The sequence below is a fragment of the Lissotriton helveticus genome, chromosome 10, assembly GCF_964261635.1.
Source record: "Lissotriton helveticus chromosome 10, aLisHel1.1, whole genome shotgun sequence".
Classification (NCBI taxonomy): Eukaryota; Metazoa; Chordata; class Amphibia; order Caudata; family Salamandridae; genus Lissotriton; species Lissotriton helveticus.
The window spans coordinates 1,126,872,811-1,126,893,395 of record NC_136071.1 but is presented as its reverse complement, the minus strand read 5'-3'; the positions used below and the strand labels follow the sequence as shown (position 1 = coordinate 1,126,893,395).

Here is a 20,585-nt window from a genome sequence, read left to right as displayed (position 1 = left end):
GTCTAAAAAGATATAATCAATTTGCGACGGGGAACCTAACCTATTATAGGTCATCGCCCCATTGCGATCAGAGATGGTCCGCCCATTTAAGGCTCGTAGGTTATGGGCCAGAGCTAGAGCATTCAACTGTATTGCTCTGGGATACCATTTCTTAATAGGAGCCAAATCCAAAGGGGGTATGGAATATTTCCAGTCCTCAGAGTTCCAGCCCAATATATCCTCATCGTCCAGGGGTTCGAATGTGCAATTAAAGTCGCCCCCCACCAGGATTTTGGATCCAGGAGCCAGTTCTAATAGCTTGGAATCCAACAGCTCAATTGTTTCTGAGGCTTGACAACCCTGTGTCCCTCTTGCATAAATACAAAAAATATGTATTTTGCCTCCATTTGGGCTTTTCAGGGAAATGTTCAAGATATCATTTGAGAGAATACAGTGCATGGTAACAACATAGTTTAAATTTACTTTCACCCATATATGTAGGCCACCAGACGGGCGACCTTTCCCAGAGGTAACTGCAGGGACATAGTAAGTAGAGTAGCCATTTTTATATTGCGGAGACAGACACCAAGTTTCCTGGAACATGCATATGTGGAAGGGTTCGATAAATTCGTTCCATTCTGGGGTTACAAGATTTTTCTTAAGCCCTGCTATGTTCCAGGAAAGGATATTAATAGAGGTGCCGTCTTCAGTTGGTGCAGTAGAAAGATGAATAGGGCCGGGTTCCTCTTCTGAGAGACTAAGTCCACAAGATTCCAAGTGTGCCTCACCCTCCCTAACACTACCTACTTCAATCTCAAACGGGTCTATCATTTTCCTCAATACTTCTTTGTCCAATGCAGTTGAATAAGGGGAACTATCTATCTTGTTACTACACCTAGAACTGCAGATTATTGGATATACTTGAACCTCTCCTATGGCGGAGCTTAAAGGATCTGACACTTCTATTGATATTACTTTTCCCGGTGATGAGGCCAGGAGTCAATCAACATTTTCCAGCCCACTATAACGATTAAAACAAGGTATAGGGGAAGGGTTAGGTTGATGTCCTAACCATGCTCCATTTGAGTGATTTACCCCAAACATTGGCCTGCCGGTTCTACTCGGTACTGTGCTCCACCCTTCATTAGCAGCACCAACCCACTGACTAGTGGTATTATGGTATTGCCCAGACCATGCCCCATTTTTGTGGTTAGTACCATGGAAATGACTGCCTTTTATAGGCTGCATTAAATTCCACCTTCCGGTATTACTACCATTCCACTGATTTAAATTGTGGTTCTGCCAGGGTTCCCCTCTTGTTCCTCTTCCCGTGTGGTTGGGACCTCTCAGCCAACTCCACCTGTTGCTACGATAGTCTGAGACCATATAGAAATAGGATAGAGGTTTGGCTGAGATTGAAGAATTAATATTACATGGGGGCCCTGCCAATATGTGTTCCACCGAACACGAATCCTCAAATGTTGCAACAACACAGTCCCCTTGAATGTTTTTTTTGTTCTCGCCTACCCAAGGGGCTCTCTCTACCATAAGTAAATTACTATGGAAATTTAAAGGTAGAGGATGGTTTTGGTCTAACCAATGGCAGACTTTATTTTTAAGAGCCCAAAAAGATTCTGTTGTTGCAGGGGCAAGCTCAGGAACGCCTGTTAGCACTATTACATAAGGGCATGCGTCGGGTGGTAAATTGATATTGCGGCGTACCTTAGATTTAACAGGTTGGGGAGTCGGTGGTTTGGGGACCGGGATAGGAGGTCCAACAGGAGTCTGGATTTTGTTTGGGGCATTGGGTGGAATATTGACTGTACTTTTATTGATGGTCTTAGGATTAGATGTTTTAGATGGAAGTAATATGGAGGTCACTTTTTCCCCTGATGGATGTTTAGAGGTTACCGGAACTTTGTGATTAGACAGTGGCAGAGTACTCGAGGCTTTACTAATAGGGGATTTTAGATGGGTTTTTTGCTCCAGGTGTATAACCTGTAGCTGTTGTTCAATCCCCTGTAGTCTGGTTTCCAGGGGTGCGAGTAAGGATTTAATAGGAATAGATAAGGAGCTCATGAATATACCATTTCTATCTTCTAATCCCTCAGTGGTCTCATCCAGATTGCTTGTCTCAAGGAGACTCGCAAGGCTGGTGTTGGAAACTGAGTTATCAGGAATACCCAACGGGAGGGGATGAAGCACATGAGTCACCTCTACTCTAGCAACACTTTTACCTGAATTAGACATATTATCCCTTCCCTCCAAGCTGCCACTGATGTTACTGGCAATCTCTATAGGGCCTCCCGCTCCATCATCAACCTCTATATAGTCACTACTACCCTTACTAGATGGTTTGGAATTTTTGGGGATAGCACCCTCCCTTATACCCCTAAGGTTAGATGTCTCATCCTGGGAGTCAATAACTGCCTGGGGAATCACAGAGGGTATGGGAAGAGCTACAAGGGGGGGAATCGGGGTAAGGGGTTCTAGTGAGGCAGGCTGATTATTATTAGTAAGATGACAAATAGGGGCTGAAACCATCAGGTTTAGTTCGGGGATAGGAAGTGTTTTTAAGGGTGTGCGTGCAGATGCTATAATACCTAGGGATGATCTTCTCGCATTTGCGAGATCCTGGGACACCCTTCTTTCCATAAGGGTGATACCTTCGTTAATTAATAAGTTAGTGCGTACAATAAAACTATCTAAAGGACCCGTCAATTTAGAGGCTTCAGCCGCAGTTTTACTACGAGTTTCCCGGGTACACATTCCTAGGATTGGAGTTGGACCTAACTAGCCGACAAGACTCAGGGCTGGGAACCCACTAAACCAAAATTAAAACAGTACAGCAAGGGTGAATACGGCACATACAATAATAGTAAACCCAATAGCTTAACTAACAGATCCTATTGACTTAACCAAGGGACCTAGCCCAGACCAGACTCTACAGGGCCACAGAGGGCCCGCCCTTGTCCCGGGCTTCTCCCGGCGCACTCCCGCACGCTCCCGCGCAGCGGGACCAGTCTGTTGAGTTTATAGGATCTGTGTGAGAGGGGAGGAGCCTGCAGGGAGAGCGTCTCAGGTGCTGGCAATGGAGTCGGGCGGGCGCTCCTGGGACTTGTAGTCCTGCGCCCACCCTCGCTCGCAGCCCTGCTCCAGCAACCGCCCCGAGATGTTGATTTGGGCGTTCGGTAGGTTCCTCCTCAGTCCGGCGTTGTCAATGGTGCAGTGACACAGTCCCACACGAAGCGGGACCCACGAAGCGGGTTCCGCGAGAAGTGACGGGAAGAGCAGACAAAATGCAGCAGCTCGCAGTCCCAACCTTAGCAGCCAAGCAAAAAGCGATCCAACGGTGTACCAGGTCCAGGGGGTTTTACAGCGGTGATGGTGGGGAGGAGCCTGCAGGGAGAGCGTCTCAGGTGCTGGCAATGGAGACGGGCGGGCGCTCCTGGGACTTGTAGTCCTGCGCCCACCCTCGCTCGCAGCCCTGCTCCAGCAACCGCCCCGAGATGTTGATTTGGGCGTTCGGTAGGTTCCTCCTCAGTCCGGCGTTGTCAATGGTGCAGTGACACAGTCCCACACGAAGCGGGACCCGCGAAGCGGGTTCCGCGAGAAGTGACGGGAAGAGCAGACAAAATGCAGCAGCTCGCAGTCCCAACCTTAGCAGCCAAGCAAAAAGCGATTCGATATTTGGGGATATATGTCACTAACCAGTACGTGGAAATTTATCAATTCAATTATGAGGCTCTGTTGAAAAAAGTCAAAGGCCTACTTGATAAATGGTCACTTCTCCTTACATAGGTCGGACGCATATCCCTTATAAAGATGTTGATTTTACTTTTATTCATTTTTCTTTTTACACATGTTCCGATCAAAATCAGCATGGCATATTTAAAAGAGTTAGGAACAATTTTTCCACAGCTCATTTGAAACAAAGAGGCGCCAAGGGTAAAATTCCCTGTACTCCAACTTGACATTAATTGTGTGTGTGTGTGTGTGAGGGGGGGGGGGGACAAAGGGGGAGGGACGATAAGATAATTCAGGAAGCAGGGTTGCAGATTTCGGTTTATATAAAAACAGCAAAACTTCCCCAGAAATGAGATACAAAACACCACAGGAGTTTTGTATTAGACTTCAGGCATTGTACTCCTTAAAGGCTCATTCTGCAGGGCACGAGTACTTGCAGCTTACCGAATGTAAAAGCTTAGGACTCCAAATTCAGAATAGCCATCTAAGGTTCTGGAAAGCTAATGGTTTTAAAGAACTGGGCTATTTTATAATTGGAGGGAGATGCATTAATTGACAGGAGGTCCAAGCTAGATGTGGAGATCGGAGTAAGCTTTTCTTGTATGGCTATCTTCAGATTATACATCTATTGAATAAGTACACCTTCTATAGCAGCGCTCTTTTGAACCAAGCTAAGAGGGGTGGGGGATTGGTATTGACTTTTACGGAGCCAAGGAGAGACCCTTTTGGTTAATAACTTTCTAGAGAGGATCAAACAGGAAAGGCAATATACTTTCTCAGATCTTGAGGGGCAAGCTACTTCACACTATGGCAGAAAGGCATAAAGAGCAACAACTTTTAAAAGAATGTCATTTTTATCACGCTGGATGTCATATTATACTCCAAAGGCGCTCCACAAAATGCATCCAGAAGTTGAGAATAGATGCTTTCGCTGTCAGCAATTAGGTGAGGGAGGCTGGCTTTATTTATTGTATACATGCCTGATGTTAAAACAGTTCTGGGAGAAAGTTAGTGACGTTCTTAGACTTGGCTTGCAGAGAAGATTGGAACCAAAGGTGGAAATAGCACTTTTTGGCTCAGTAAGGCAGAGACAAATTCAGCCAATGTCTAGAGGGGAGGAAATATTTACAGTTATTACCTCTTTGGAGGCACGCACCCTGATTCTCCAGAACTCGAGGATAACAAGAGGCTTATACGAAAGGGCCAGAGCCATTAAAAGATATATTTCCGTATGGAAATACATGGATTAGATATACAGTCGGCAAGGGTAAACGTGTCAAAGTGGTTTAGGTTAATCGATCCAAGCACAATCACACTTTGTTTGGGGAATGTTTTGCTGCCAAGGGTTGAATATGAGCTGATGCACTTTATTAAGGTTTAGAACAACCTGGTTGGACGATAGGAAAATACACTTTATGGGAGTTAAATATACATCATTTTACTGATAGCACTTTATATGGTTTAAATGCTTTAATCATGCGTATTATCGAATATAAAAGATGGAATCTCGATGTTGCACTTTAGACAACACATGAATTGAGAGTAACAGTTTTTTGTTAAAGAAGATTCTGATATTTTTTAAATAATGGTGTTTACTGTGAAGTTGATTTTGTGTATAAGAGGAATGGTTTAATCTAGGTTTCTGCACAAATAAAAAATAAGTTAAAAAAGGCATGTCAGAGCTGCCATTATCGCTAGTTTTTAATTTGTTTTTGCTACAAACCCCGGGAGACTGTGATATGACGTACTATTGGAGCACAGGGGAAACAGCTTACTTTGAGCATTCTGTATGCTGACACCTATATCTAAAGTGGAATTGCTTTTCACAACTTGACGACACTAAATTTAGGAATTGTGAGACAAATGTATCATACTTGATCATCAATGGTCAAAATGCCTCTTTTCTGTTGACTGCTCTTATTGGTTTTGTTGCAAAAAGCCTATAAACTAGGAGTTGAATCGTTCAAAATGTCATTTACTATTATGCGAAATATTGATATAATGCTCTGATACGTTATTTTACATGATGCTTGCCTTGTTCGCAAATAACAATAACATTTGTTTACAAAAAAAAACACAAAAAAATGAGTTGAATCGTGCTTTCACATACCTTCTAATGAAACAGGATAAAGGTCAAATAATGCAAGAGACACATTATTTGGTAGTGGGTGTCATATTCAACTCTTCTTTCCATTTGTAGTAATGGGTTAAACTACCAAATAAGCATTCCATCTCCTCCATACCAACTACTCAGTGCTTACTTTACGTGTTGCAATTCATCTTTTACAACTTAAATACATCATCTTATATTAGATCTTATGGATGGATACACTGCATATGGTTTGTTGCATATCTTGCTATAACTTTTGACAAATCTCTTGAGTTATAGTTTACCCCCAGTGTTTTCCATTTGTGCTCATAAAATGACATTTTGGAGGATTTTGAATAGCAGCAATTTCCCTCTTTCTCCCTGCATCAAATACCTTAAATCCATTGGTTTCCTACCACTCCACATGAATGAGTAACAGATAATTACATATTTTCTAAGCTCTTGTCTGGGGATTCCCACTGAAATAAATACAGCGACCTAGGAATATTTTTCATTAATTATGTTGACCCAGTTCCTAACCATAATATAAACAGAGGTTGCAATTTATTGAGATCTTTTTTGATATTTTCTTCTGAAGATAGGTAACTTGCCTTATACATTCCTTGGATCGTAGGAGTTATGAATGGTTTGCTACTTTGGTGAGACGTTTTTAAGGGTGGTGAAGGTTTTTTAGGTGGCAGAGTTTGGTGGGAATGAGGGGTCAGGGATGGGTGGAGTGTAGGGATGGTGAGAGAAATTGCGGTTAGATGTAGTGTAGGGGTGGTGAGGGGGTGTTAGGGATGGGTGAAGTTTAGTGGTTGTGGGTGACGTTTTGGGTGGTGATAGCTCTACCTATGCCTTAACCCTGAAAACTAAGGAGTGGCAAGTGATTTTTAGGGTTTAGGGATGAGATTTTAAAGCATCCGAACTACCTGGTTTTTATATATAAATTTGAAGTAATGACCCAGACGAAAGAGCACTGTATTAAAATGCCCTGATAAAAATGGATCGGATCAAATGACACGCAACTACTATGAATATGCCTTGATAACTTATCTTATCCCTTGCTAATCAGCATTCAAGTACTCCCAGGATTAAACTATATGATAATTCATTCCTATTTATCGAGATTTACTTTACATCAGGAGAAGGCACCATACATTTTCAGGAACACTAGAACATCTGTGGTGGTCTAAGCCCGATTCCCAATGTCAATAAGATTCTATCTGCATATAAGTGGATCTCATCTGCCTAAGAGCATCCCCTCTACCTGTTCAACTCACCTCATTTTCTGTAGTATGCACTCCAATGAAAAGGCACAAGGGAAGGGGAAAATCCCTGTCCCTTTTCTCTGTTTCGGGAAAAAGCAAACAATCTTTACCTATTTACCAATATCCTAGTCAGAGGGTCTGCATAAATGGCCCATTAGTACTTCTGTATTTTTTTAATTAGTTTTATATAGCGCAAACTTGGCCCGGGTATCAGAGCGCTTTACATAGCACCAGTTGCATTACATGAGGACACATTCCTTTTTATTAAGCATGGGGAGATTAAGTGATTTGCCCAGAATCACAGGCTGTTCAGTGTCATTGCTGAGGCTCGAACCCTGTTCCCCAGATTCGAGGTTGACCTCCCTAGCCAATTCCTTTCCCCAAATTACTCTGTGTTAATCATTATCATCCACAGCCTAGCATTTTCATTTTACCCAAACATTTTCAAAACAATACTGCTTCCTTCATGAACAATAATTACAAATGCAAATACAAAAAAGTGAATCAATAAAAAATAACACCACACGCGATACAAATGCAAACCCTAAAAAATGTGCAAACCTCACCTTTTCAGGACAAGCTGCAGTTTCTGTCTGGAGCCACTTGGGCTTTGAATGCTGCCAGCATTCGAGACCATAAACATCTCAATGGCCAGAACCATCTCTATCTCGGACATAAATGAGGGAATAAGCAAAATCTTATGATAAATGTTTCCTTCAGGTGCAGGGTAACACCCCTTAGTTAGGGCATCTAAAAAAAGATAAATCATTAAAATGGGTAATAGTCTATTACAAACATTCATACACAATAAATCAAAGGTAATCAAACAAATTAACACATTTTTAATAAACATGCACAATACATATCATTTGATTTCCAATTCATTGTCAAGACCGGAGGCGAGGATTATTCTTTTATTCTTTGCTTTAATAAAGGACCCATGTAAAACATCAGAAAAAACACAAGTCCCATGAACATTGGGGATCAAGTGCATTGGAATTTGACTGGGGTTATCAGGCCATCATAGTCCCACAACATTGTCCTTTCTTCCTCTTTCTTTGCTGCTGCTTGCATCCACAAGGTAAGGGCAGCATTTGAGCCATTTTTTTATACTATATTTATTTTCTTTATGTATCTACAAATGTTTGCCTAACGAACAAGTTACTTACCTTCGGTAACGATATATCTGTAAGAAACAGTAGTTAGTATTAGATTCCTTACCTTAGAATATCCCCAGGCGTCAGTCTGGATCCGGAAACTTTTGCGTAGCAGTACCCCTGCGCGTCGGCAGGCGTCGTCTGCAGGCGTCCCCTGCGGCTCCGCGTCCGTCGTTGGCGTCGTGCGCCGTGATGACGTCGCTGGAGTATATAGACGCCGCCTCCGCGCGCTGACGTCAGTTCTTTGCACACAGCTTTTCCGCGCCAGAACACGCAGAGCCATGGAAGAACCAACACTGGTGCCATGCGAAACTAGGGCCCTGAAGGGGATGACCTTAACCCTATGTATCAGTTCGCAGAACGGGGAGGATGGGCGGGGCGGTAAGGAATCTAATACTAACTACTGTTTCTTACAGATATATCGTTACCGAAGGTAAGTAACTTGTTCATCTGAAAGAAACAGGTTAGTATTAGATTCCTTACCTTGGAATAGATACCCCAGCAATACCAACCCCGGAGGTGGGTCTGCGAACCAATACAGCCTACACCAGAAAGTCCTGGAGGACAGAACGGCCAAAGAAGCCATCCCTCCGGACTTGACTGTCCAGGCAGTAGTGCCTTGCAAACGTGTGCAGCGAAGCCCACGTAGCTGCCTGACAAATGTCCTGCAAGGCGACTCCCCGGCCCAGGGCAGTGGTAGCCGCAGTGGCCCGAGTGGAATGGGCTCTCAGCCCAACAGGAGGCTCCTTCCGAGCTAAAGTGTAACACGCTTTGATGCACAGGACGACCCACCGAGAGATGGTTCGTTTATGCACCGCCCTTCCCTTCTTCGCACCCACGTAGCCAACAAACAGTTGGTCATCCACCCGGAACTGGCGTGTGCGATCCATATAAAATGAAAGCGCACGTTTTGGGTCCAGACGATGGAGCCGCTCTTCATCCTTTGAAGGATGCGGAGGCGGGAAGAAGGAGGGTAATGTGATGGACTGCCCGATGTGAAAAGCAGAAACTACTTTGGGCAGGAAAGAAGGTCTAGTTCTCAGAACCACCTTGTCTGGATGAATGGACATGAAGAACAAGTTACTTACCTTCGGTAACGATATATCTGTAAGAAACAGTAGTTAGTATTAGATTCCTTACCTTAGAATATCCCCAGGCGTCAGTCTGGATCCGGAAACTTTTGCGTAGCAGTACCCCTGCGCGTCGGTAGGCGTCGTCTGCAGGCGTCCCCTGCGGCTCCGCGTCCGTCGTCGGCGTCGTGCGCCGTGATGACGTCGCTGGAGTATATAGACGCCGCCTCCGCGCGCTGACGTCAGTTCTTTGCACACAGCTTTTCCGCGCCAGAACACGCAGAGCCATGTGAGAACCAACACTGGTGCCATTTGAAACTAGGGCCCTGAAAGGGATGTCCTTAACCCTAGGTATCAGTTCGCAGAACGGGGAGGATGGGTGGGGCGGTAAGGAATCTAATACTAACTACTGTTTCTTACAGATATATCGTTACCGAAGGTAAGTAACTTGTTCATCTGAAAGAAACAGGTTAGTATTAGATTCCTTACCTTAGAATAGATACCCCAGCAATACCAACCCCGGTGGTGGGTCTGCGAACCAATACAACCTACACCAGAAAGTCCTGGAGGACCGAACGGCCAAAGAAGCCATCCCTCCGGACTTGACTGTCCAGGCAGAAGTGCCTCGCAAAGGTGTGCAGCGAGGCCCACGTAGCCGCCTGGCAAATGTCCTGCAAAGGGACTCCCCGGCCCAGGGCAGTAGTAGCCGCCGTAGCCCGAGTGGAATGGGCCCTCAGCCCAACAGGAGGCTCCTTCCGAGCCAAAGAGTAGCATGCTTTGATGCACAGGACGACCCACCGAGAGATGGTGCGTTTCTGTACCCCCCTTCCCTTCTTCTCACCCACGTAGCCAACAAACAGTTGGCCATCCACCCGGAACTGGCGTGTGCGATCCATATAAAATGAAAGCGCACGTTTTGGGTCCAGACGATGGAGCCGCTCTTCATCTTTTGAAGGATGCGGAGGCGGGAAGAAGGAGGGTAAGGTGATGGACTGCCCGATGTGAAAAGCAGAAACTACTTTGGGCAGGAAAGAAGGCCTAGTCCTAAGAACCACCTTGTCAGGATGGACGGACATGAAAGGAGGTTTGACAGAAAGAGCCTGGAGCTCACTCACTCTCCTGGCAGAGGTGATGGCAACCAGGAAGGCCATCTTAAGAGTGAGAAGACGGAGAGGACAGGAATGAAGCGGCTCAAAGGGAGCACACATCAAGAATGTCAGAACCAGATTCAAGTCCCACTGAGGCATCACGAACGGAACTGGTGGATACATGTGCGTGATGCCTTTCAAGAACCTCAGTACAATAGGGGACTTGAATAAAGATGGCTGATCAGGTAGCCTTAAGAAGGCGGAAAGGGCAGAAAGGTAGCCCTTGATAGTGCCCAGAGCAGAGCCCTGCTGGGCAAGAGAAAGAAGGAAGAGGAGAACCTCGGAAAGAGGGGCAGAAAGGGGATCCACAGCCTTTGCTGTGCACCATGCCACAAATCTGTTCCACCGGCAGGCGTATACCGACTTCGTGGAGGGACGCCTGGCTGCCAGAATCACATCACAGACTTCAGGAGGCAAGTCGAATGGCCTCAACTGCCGCCGCTCAATCTCCACGCATGGAGGTGGAGGCTGGACAGGTTCGGGTGGAGGACCGTCCCCTGCTGCTGCGACAGAAGGTCCTCCTGAAGGGGCAGGCGGAACGAGGGACCGACTGACATGCTGAGTAGCTCGGGATACCAGTATCTTCGAGCCCAGTCCGGAGACACAAGGATAACTTGGGCCCGGTCGCGCCTGATCTTCTTCAGCACTCTGGGCAGAAGTGGTATAGGCGGAAAGGCGTACAACAGACCGCAGCTCCACTCGCGCCGAAAGGCGTCGCCGAGCGAGTGCCGTCTTGGAAACTCCAACGCGCAGAACTGATGACATTGCGCGTTCTCTTCTGTGGCGAATAGATCTAACCACGGCTCTCCCCATTGCTGAAAGAGGCCGCTCGCCACGTCAGAGTTCAGACGCCATTCGTGATCCACCGAGCACCGACGGCTGAGTTCGTCCGCCCTGGCGTTCAGAGAACCTGCCAGGTGTTGAACCGTCAGAGTCACACCCTGACGTTCCAGCCATTGCCAGAGGCGCAGAGCCTCCTGGCAAAGGGTCCACGACCCCACCCCGCCTTGTTTGTTGCAATACCACATGGCGGTGGTGTTGTCCGTGAACACCTGCACTACACTCCCGTTGACAAAGGGGAGGAATGCCTTCAGTGCTAGGCGAATCGCCCGCAGCTCCAACAGGTTGATATGGAGCCGGGACTCCGCCGGAGACCAGATGCCTCTGATCTCCACCTCTCCCAAGTGGCCACCCCAGCCCTGGAGGGACGCGTCCGTCACAACCACGTGCTCCGGTTGGGGAAGGGAGAGGGATCTGCCTCTGACCCAATCGCGGTCCGTAAGCCACCACTGCAACTGTCTCGCAGTGCCCTCCGAGATCAGGACATGGTCGGATAGGTTGCCCTGATGCTGGGCCCACTGAAACTTCAGGTCCCACTGCAGAGCCCGCATCCGCCACCTGGCGTGATGCACCAGTAGGATGCAGGAGGCCATCAGCCCCAGAAGCCGTAGCGTCAACCTGACCGAAACCCGGGATAACGGCTGAAAGATGGGAATCAGAGCCTGAATATCCCGAACCCGCCGTTCCGGAGGATAAACCCGAAACTGCGCCGAGTCGAGAACCGCTCCGATGAAAAGGAGCTTTTGAGAGGGACACAGGTGTGATTTCGGCACATTGATGGAAAACCCCAGCTCGTGCAGGAGGTCTGCCGTCATCTGAAGGTGGTGGACGACTGTTTGAGCTGCGACCACCGCCATCACTTTCGTGAACACCCGTGGGGCGCTGGTAAGGCCGAATGGGAGCACGATAAACTGAAAGTGCTCCTGGCCTACCGTGAACCGCAGGTAACGCCGGTGGGCCGGCAGGACGGGGATGTGAAAATACGCATCCTGCAAGTCCAACGCTACCATCCAGTCTTGTGGGTCTAGAGCAGCCAAGACCTGAGCCAAAGTCAACATCTTGAACTTCTCCTTCCGGAGGAAGCCGTTGACGTCCCTTAGGTCCAAGATAGGACGGAGGCCTCCTTTGTCCTTCTTGGGCACCAGAAAGTAGTGGGAGTAGCAACCACACCCTACTTCTGGCCCAGGAACGCGCTCGATGGCCCCCTTGGCCAAGAGGGCCGTAACTTCCTCCTGCAGAAGTGTCAAGTCGTCCCCCGACACACGGTGGTTCTGCGGTGGCATGGCTGGAGGAGTGGACTCGAAGGGGAGGGAGTAGCCCCTTCGGACAAGCTGCAGCACCCACCTGTCCGATGTAATCGCGCGCCAGCGGGAGTGGTGATGGCGAACCCTGCCACCCACTGGCGTCACGTGAGCTCGAAAGCTCTGACTAGGAAGATTTGGAGGCTGCAGCGGGGGGAGGTGTGGACTGACCTCGCCGCTGCCCTCTACCGCCACCACGGCGGAATCCACGGCCGCCACCGCGCTGGGGAGCGTTCTGCGGCGCGTGGCTGGCAGCTCGCGTGGGACCGCCCCTTCCTTGGCCACGAAAGGGGCGAAACGAACCCGTCTGCTGGCGCTGGGTCGAAAGACCCAAGGACTTGGCCGTGACCCTGGAGTCCTTGAAGCGCTCAAGCGCGTTGTCCGCCTTGTCACCGAACAGGCGACTGCCATCAAATGGCATGTCCATGAGGGCATTCTGGACGTCCGGCGAGAAGTTGGCAGATCTCAGCCAAGCATGGCGACGAATCGCCACCGTCTTGGACATAGCCCGTCCCAGCGAGTCGGTCGTGTCAAGACCACACCTGATCGAGTACCTCGCCGCGTCCCGGCCTTCAACCAAGGCCTGGTTGAGCTTGTCCCGCACTTCCTGCGGGCACTGCGGCAGACACTCCGCGACCGTATCCCACAGGGAGTGGGTGTAGCGGCCCAAGAGGCACGCGGTATTACAAGACCGCAGTCCAGCGCTCAAAGAGGAAAAGACCTTTTTGCCAAATTGGTCATACCGCTTCGATTCCCGATCGGGCGGGGCCGACGGGAATGCGGACTGTGAAGTGGAGGCCTGGATCACCAGACTCTCCGGGGAGGGATGGGTGGAGAGGAAGGCAGGGTCGTCCGTGCACGGACGGTGACGCCTGGCAACGTTCCGGTCAACCGGCGCACCGGAAGCGGGCCTGGACCAGGTGCCCAAAAGGACATCCGTCAGGGCCTCATTAAACGGCAGCAGAGGCTCCTGAGGGCATGACTGCGGTTTAAACACTTCGGTCAGAATGTTAGGTTTGACCTTAGCGACGGGGAGCTCAAGGCGCAAGGCCTTGGCAGCCCTCATCAGGACCACCGAATAGGCAGCCCCCGCCTCAGACGCCACAGGGGAAGGCGAGACAAACCCAGGGTTGGGCGACTCGTCCAGACCACTGGCATCACCCAAGTCACCTACCCAGTCCACGTCATACTGGCAGGCACGGGATAAAGGGTCCTCAGACCCCTCCCAACCCTCTCCATACTCGTCTTCATCGCCGTAGTCTGGGTCGACGATATAGACTGGCTCCTCGGGGTCAATGGGCCCCATCGGCGCCGGATCCGGCGTCGGACGACGCCGGTCCGACTCCGCGTCCGGAGTCAGAGAGGGAATGGGGGTGGCGCCGCGCGGCGCCGGCGCCGGGGACCCGACGCCGGCCGGAACCGACGGCGGAGTCCCGGCGTCGCGCGGGGGCGGCACCACGGGACGGCCCAATGGAATCGACGCCGGAGAGGCCGGTAGACCAGCCGGCGACGAACCTGAGGGGCCCAGCGGCGCCGGGGCCGGAGCCACCGGCGGCGTCGGGGCAGGAGCACCCGAACCGCTCGGGCCCCCAGATGGGACCGACGGGCCCGCAGGCGCCGTAGGCCCCGCCGGAGGAGACCTCGCCCTCATAGCCATGAGGAATGCCTCAATCTCCTCGCGCGACGCGCCTTCCCCAGGGACCGACGGGTATGGGGCAGACGGTGTCGGCGACCCACGCGGGGCCGCGGGGGTGGGGCCACCCGAACCCCCGGCCGCATCACGCGGGCGTCGGGGGGAGTCGGGGGTGCGATGACGACGCCCCGACGTCTTACGCTTACCTGACGAACCGGAGGAATGGTGGCGACTCCCGGAGCGCTCATGGCGGCTCCGCGATCGTTCCCTCGACCGCTCCCTCGACCTCCGACCGGACCGGGACCGCTCTCGACGCGGGGCCGACACTCGGAGCTCGAGAAGCTTGCGGGACCGCTCCCGCCTAGCTTTACTAGTCAAGGCCCGACAGTCGACGCAGGACTCCACGTCGTGGTCCGCGGCCAGACACCGGAGGCAGAGTCGATGGTGGTCGGGGACCGACATCATGCGGTCGCAACTGTCGCAACTCTTGAAACCGGGCATCCTACCGGCACCGTAGACGATTTATTCAACAAAAAACTTGGTCAAAAGACCGGAGTACTGCTCTTCGGATCTGCGCTAACTGGCGCGGAAAAAAGAAGAACTGACGTCAGCGCGCGGAGGCGGCGTCTATATACGCCAGCGACGTCATCACGGCGCACGACGCCGACGACGGACGCGGAGCCGCAGGGGACGCCTGCAGACGACGCCTACCGACGCGCAGGGGTACTGCTACGCAAAAGTTTCCGGATCCAGACTGACGCCTGGGGATATTCTAAGGTAAGGAATCTAATACTAACCTGTTTCTTTCAGATAGGAGGTTTGACAGAAAGAGCCTGGAGCTCACTCACTCTCCTGGCAGAGGTGATGGCAACCAGGAAGGCCGTCTTTAAAGTCAGGAGACGGAGAGGACAGGAATGAAGTGGCTCAAAAGGAGCGCACATCAAGAAGGTCAAAACCAGGTTCAAGTCCCACTGAGGCATCACGAACGGAACAGGTGGATACATGTGCGTCATGCCCTTCAAGAATCTCGCTACAATAGGGGACTTGAACAAAGAAGGTTGATCAGGTAGCCTTAGAAAGGCCGAAAGGGCAGAAAGGTAGCCCTTGATAGTGCCCAGAGCAGAGCCCTGCTGGGCAAGAGAGAGAAGAAAGAGGAGAACCTCGGAGAGAGGGGCAGAAAGGGGATCCACAGCCTTTGCTGTGCACCATGCCACAAATCTGTTCCACCGGCAGGCGTATACCGACTTTGTGGAGGGACGCCTGGCTGCCAGAATCACATCACAGACTTCAGGAGGCGAGTCAAATGGCCTCAACTGTCGCCGCTCAATCTCCACGCATGGAGGTGGAGACTGGACAGGTTCGGGTGGAGGACCGCCCCCTGCTGCTGCGACAGAAGGTCCTCCCGAAGGGGCAGGCGGATCGAGGGACCGACTGACATGCTGAGTAGCTCGGGATACCAGTACCTTCGAGCCCAGTCCGGAGCCACAAGGATAACTTGGGCCCGGTCGCGCCTGATCTTCTTCAGCACTCTGGGCAGAAGTGGTATAGGCGGAAAGGCGTACAACAGACCGCAGCTCCACTCGCGCCGAAAGGCGTCGCCGTGCGAGTGCCGTCTTGGAAACTCCAACGCGCAGAACTGATGACATTGCGCGTTCTCTTCTGTGGCGAATAGATCTAACCAAGGCTCTCCCCATTGCAGAAAGAGGCCTTTCTCCACGTCCGAGTTCAGACGCCATTCGTGATCCACCGAGCACCGACGGCTGAGTTCGTCCGCCCTGGCGTTCAGAGAACCTGCCAGGTGTTGAACCGTCAGAGTCACGCCCTGACGTTCCAGCCATTGCCAGAGACGCAGGGCCTCCTGGCAAAGGGTCCACGACCCCACTCCGCCCTGCTTGTTGCAGTACCACATGGCGGTGGTGTTGTCCGTGAACACCTGCACTACACTCCCGTTGACAAAGGGGAGGAATGCCTTCAGTGCTAGGCGAATCGCCCGCAGCTCCAACATGTTGATATGGAGCCGGGACTCCGCCGGAGACCAGATGCCTCTGATCTCCGCCTCTCCCAAGTGGCCCTCCAGCCCTGGAGGGACGCGTCCGTCACAACTACGTGCTCCGGTTGGGGAAGGGAGAGGGATCTGCCTCTGACCCAATCGCGGTCCGTAAGCCACCACTGCAACTGTCTCGCAGTGCCCTCCGAGATCAGGACATGGTCGGATAGGTTGCCGTGATGCTGGGCCCACTGAAACTTCAGGTCCCACTGCAGAGCCCGCATCCGCCACCTGGCGTGATGCACCAGAAGGATGCAGGAGGCCATCAGCCCCAGAAGCCGCAGCGTCAACCTGACCGAGACCCGGGATAACGGCTGAAAGATGGGAATCAGAGCCTGAATATCCCGGACCCGCCGTTCCGGAGGATAAACCCGAAACTGCGCCGAGTCGAGAACCGCTCCGATGAAAAGGAGCTTTTGAGAGGGACACAGGTGTGATTTCGGCACATTGATGGAAAACCCCAGCTCGTGCAGGAGGTCTGCCGTCATCTGAAGGTGGTGGACGACTGTCTGGGGCGAGCCCGCCTTCAACAACCAGTCGTCGAGGTAGGGGAAGACTGAAACCCCTAACCGGCGCAGATGAGCTGCGACCACCGCCATCACTTTCGTGAACACCCGTGGGGCGCTGGCAAGGCCGAATGGGAGCACGATAAACTGAAAGTGCTCGTGGCCTACCGTGAACCGCAGGTAACGCCGGTGGGCCGGCAGGACGGGGATGTGAAAATACGCATCCTGCAAGTCCAACGCCACCATCCAGTCTTGCGGGTCTAGAGCAGCCAAGACCTGAGCCAAAGTCAACATCTTGAACTTCTCCTTCCGGAGGAAGCCGTTGACGTTCCGTAGATCCAGGATAGGACGCAGGCCCCCCTTGTCCTTCTTGGGTACCAGAAAGTAGTGGGAATAGCAACCACACCCTACTTCTGGCCCAGGAACGCGCTCAATGGCCCCCTTGGCCAAGAGGGCCGTAACTTCCTCCTGCAGAAGTGTCAAGTGGTCCCCCGACACACGGTGGTTCTGCGGTGGCATGGCTGGAGGAGTGGTCTCGAAGGGGCGGGAGTAGCCCCTTCGGACAAGCTGCAGCACCCACCTGTCCGATGTGATAGTGCGCCAGCGGGAGTGGTGATGGCGAACCCTGCCACCCACTGGCGTCACATGGGCCTGAAAGCACGGACTAGGAGGATTTGGAGGCTGTCGCTGCGGGGGGGAGGTGTGGTCTGACCTCGCCGTTGTCCCCGACCGCCTCCACGGCGGAATCCACGGCCGCCACCGCGTTGAGAAGTGTTCTGCAGTGCGTGGCTGGCAGCACGTGTGGGACCGCCCCTTCCTTGGCCACGAAAGGAGCGAAACGAACCCGTTTGCTGGCGCTGGGTCGAAAGACCCAAGGACTTGGCCGTGACCCTGGAGTCCTTGAAGCGCTCCAGTGCGTGGTCCGCCTTGTCGCCAAACAGGCGACTGCCATCGAACGGCATGTCCATCAAAGTATTTTGGACATCTGCCGAAAAATTGGCGGATCTCAGCCAGGCGTGGCGACGAATCGCCACCGTCGTGGACATCGCTCTGCCCAGCGAGTCGGTCGTATCAAGACCACACCTGATGGAATATCTTGCTGCATCTCGGCCTTCAATCATAGCCTGGCCGAGCTTTGCCCGTACCTCCTGCGGGCATTCAGGCAGCAACTCCGCGACCGTATCCCACAGAGAGTGGGTGTAGCGGCCCAAGAGGCATGCGGTGTTGCAAGACCGCAGTCCCAAACTCAGGGACGAGAAGACCTTCTTTCCATACTGGTCGTACCTCTTAGATTCCCGATCGGGCGGGGCCGACGGGAATGCGGTCTGGGAAGTTGAGGCCTGGATCACCAGACTCTCAGGGGTGGGATGGGTGGACAGGAACTTGGGGTCGTCCGGACACGGACGGTGGCGTCTGGCCACGTTCCTATCAACAGGCGAACCTGAAGCGGGCCTGGACCACGTGCCCAAAAGAACGTCTGTCAAGGCTTCGTTGAACGGCAGCAGAGGCTCCTGCGGGCATGCCTGCCGTTTGAAGACCTCGGTGAGGATGTTAGGCCTCACGACCGCGACGGGGAGCTCAAGGTGTAAGGCCTTGGCAGCCCTCATCAACACCACTGAATAAGCAGCCCCAGCCTCCGAGGCCACTGTAGGAGGCGAGACAAAACCAGGGTTAGGAGAGTCGTCCAGACCACTGGCGTCACCCAAATCACCTGTCCAGTCCACGTCATACTGACACTCGCGTGACAGAGGGTCCTCAGACCCCTCCCAACCCTCTCCGTATTCTACATCTTCCCCATATTCGGAGTCAACAATGTAGACCGGCTCCTCGGGGCCCATGGGCCCCATCGGCGTCGGACGACGCCAGTCCGACTCCGCGTCCGGAGTCGGAGAGGGAATGGGGGTGGCGCCGCCCGGAGCCGGCGCCGGAGCCCCGACGCCGGCCGGAGCCGGCGCTGGAGGCCCGGCGCCGCGCGGAGGCGGCACCATGGGCTGCCCCGATGGAATCGGCGCCGGAGAGGCCGGTGGACCAGCCGGCGTCGACCCCGAAGGGCCCAGCGGCGCCGGGGCCGGCGGCGGCGTCGGGCCGGAGCACCCGACGGCGTCGGAGCAGGAGCACCCGAACCGCTCGGGCCCCCGGACGGGACCACCGGGCCCGCAGGCGCCGTAGGCCCCGTCGGAGGAGACAGTGCCCTCATGGCCATGAGGAACTCCTCTATCTCCTCGCGCGACGCGCCTTGCCCAGGGACCGTCGGGTATGGAGCAGGCAGCGTCGGCGACCCACGCGGAGCCGCGGGTACCCGAACCCCCGGTCGCATCGCGCGAGCGTCGGGGGGAGTCGGGGGTACGATGACGACGCCCCGACTTCTTGTGTTTCTTACCTGAGGAACCAGAGGAATGGCGACGACTTCCGGAGCGCTCGTGGCGGCTCCGCGACCGCTCCCTCGACCTCCGGCCGGACCGGGACCGCTCTCGACGCGGGGCCGACACCCGGAGCTCGAGTAGCTTGCGGGACCGCTCCCGCCTAGCCTTACTCGTCAAGGCCCGGCAGTCGACGCAGGAGTCCATGTCGTGGTCCGGGCCCAGGCACCGGAGGCAGAGTCGGTGGTGGTCCGTGACCGACATCGTGCGGTCACACCCGTCACAATTCTTAAAACCGGGCATCCTACCGGCACCTTAAGAATAGATAGTAAATCAAAAACTATGGTGAAAAGACCGGAGTACTGCCCTTCGGATCTGCGCTAACTGGCGCGGAAAAAAGAAGAGCTGACGTCAACGCGCGGAGGCGGCGTCTATATACTCCAGCGACGTCATCACGGCGCCGACGACGGACGCGGAGCCGCAGGGGACGCCTGCAGACGACGCCTACCGACGCGCAGGGGTACTGCTACGCAAAAGTTTCCGGATCCAGACTGACGCCTGGGGATATTCTAAGGTAAGGAATCTAATACTAACCTGTTTCTTTCAGATACTGTCACCGCCTACACGTCCCGAGACGCGCATGTGAAGTCATGTGACTCGAAAACAACACCTCCAATTGGTTCTTAGTAGTTTCTATTCTGCAATTTACACGGAGGACTCCACCCACTTCCCTCACTATCTTTTGTACTCTCAAAAGAGAACAACGTTCAACATCCTTTGGAAGACTTTGCTGAAATGGCTGCCGCCCCGCATTCATCTTCCGAATCTGAAGGAAATGAGCGACTACCTTTAAAAAGAAAAAAGGAATCTTTTATTTGGCAATTTTTCACTTATCCTGAAGAACAAAAGAAAGTGAATGCGCCAAAAGTTACCTGCACGATATGCAATTCGGTTCTCTCAAGAGGAAATCCAAGAAAAAAATATTCCTTTTCCATACATACTATGGTGCGGCATGTCAAACAAGTGCACCCTGTGGAATTCGCACAGGCATCGACAAGAGCCCTGGCCACGCTATTACCATCAGAGGTGGCCAGCACATCTTCTGATCGACGACCTGTATCTCCATCGAGTGATGTGATGGACTTGAGACCATATCTTGCAAAGGTGCACATGAAATGCAACGAGTGTGGAGAAATTCTTCTGTACGGAGAGCAGAGCCTCTTTCTTACTAAACTAAAAATTGAGAGTCATAAATGCCCCAAGAAAAGATAAATTTCTTCATTTCATTTTGATCCTGTGTCACACATGAAAATGTTGTTGCAAGTTTAAAAAATCAAAAACAACATAACACTTGTTTAAAAAAAAAAAAAAAAAAAAAAAAAAGTTCTTTTCAGAACTAACTCATTCTACCAAAAAGAGCTCCAGGAGCATATTATA

General features: G+C 52.2%; 1 protein-coding gene across 1 annotated transcript in view; it reads right to left on the bottom strand.

The window, feature by feature from the left end:
- The window catches only part of TOPAZ1 (testis and ovary specific TOPAZ 1), a 2,142,665-nt gene that overhangs the window by 10,517 nt on the left and 2,111,563 nt on the right, over positions 1–20,585 (bottom strand). Inside the window, exon 19 of the mRNA XM_078663910.1 lies at positions 7,653–7,836. Within this exon, the coding sequence (XP_078520036.1) occupies positions 7,653–7,836 (184 nt within the window). The remainder of the gene's footprint in view (positions 1–7,652; positions 7,837–20,585) is intronic.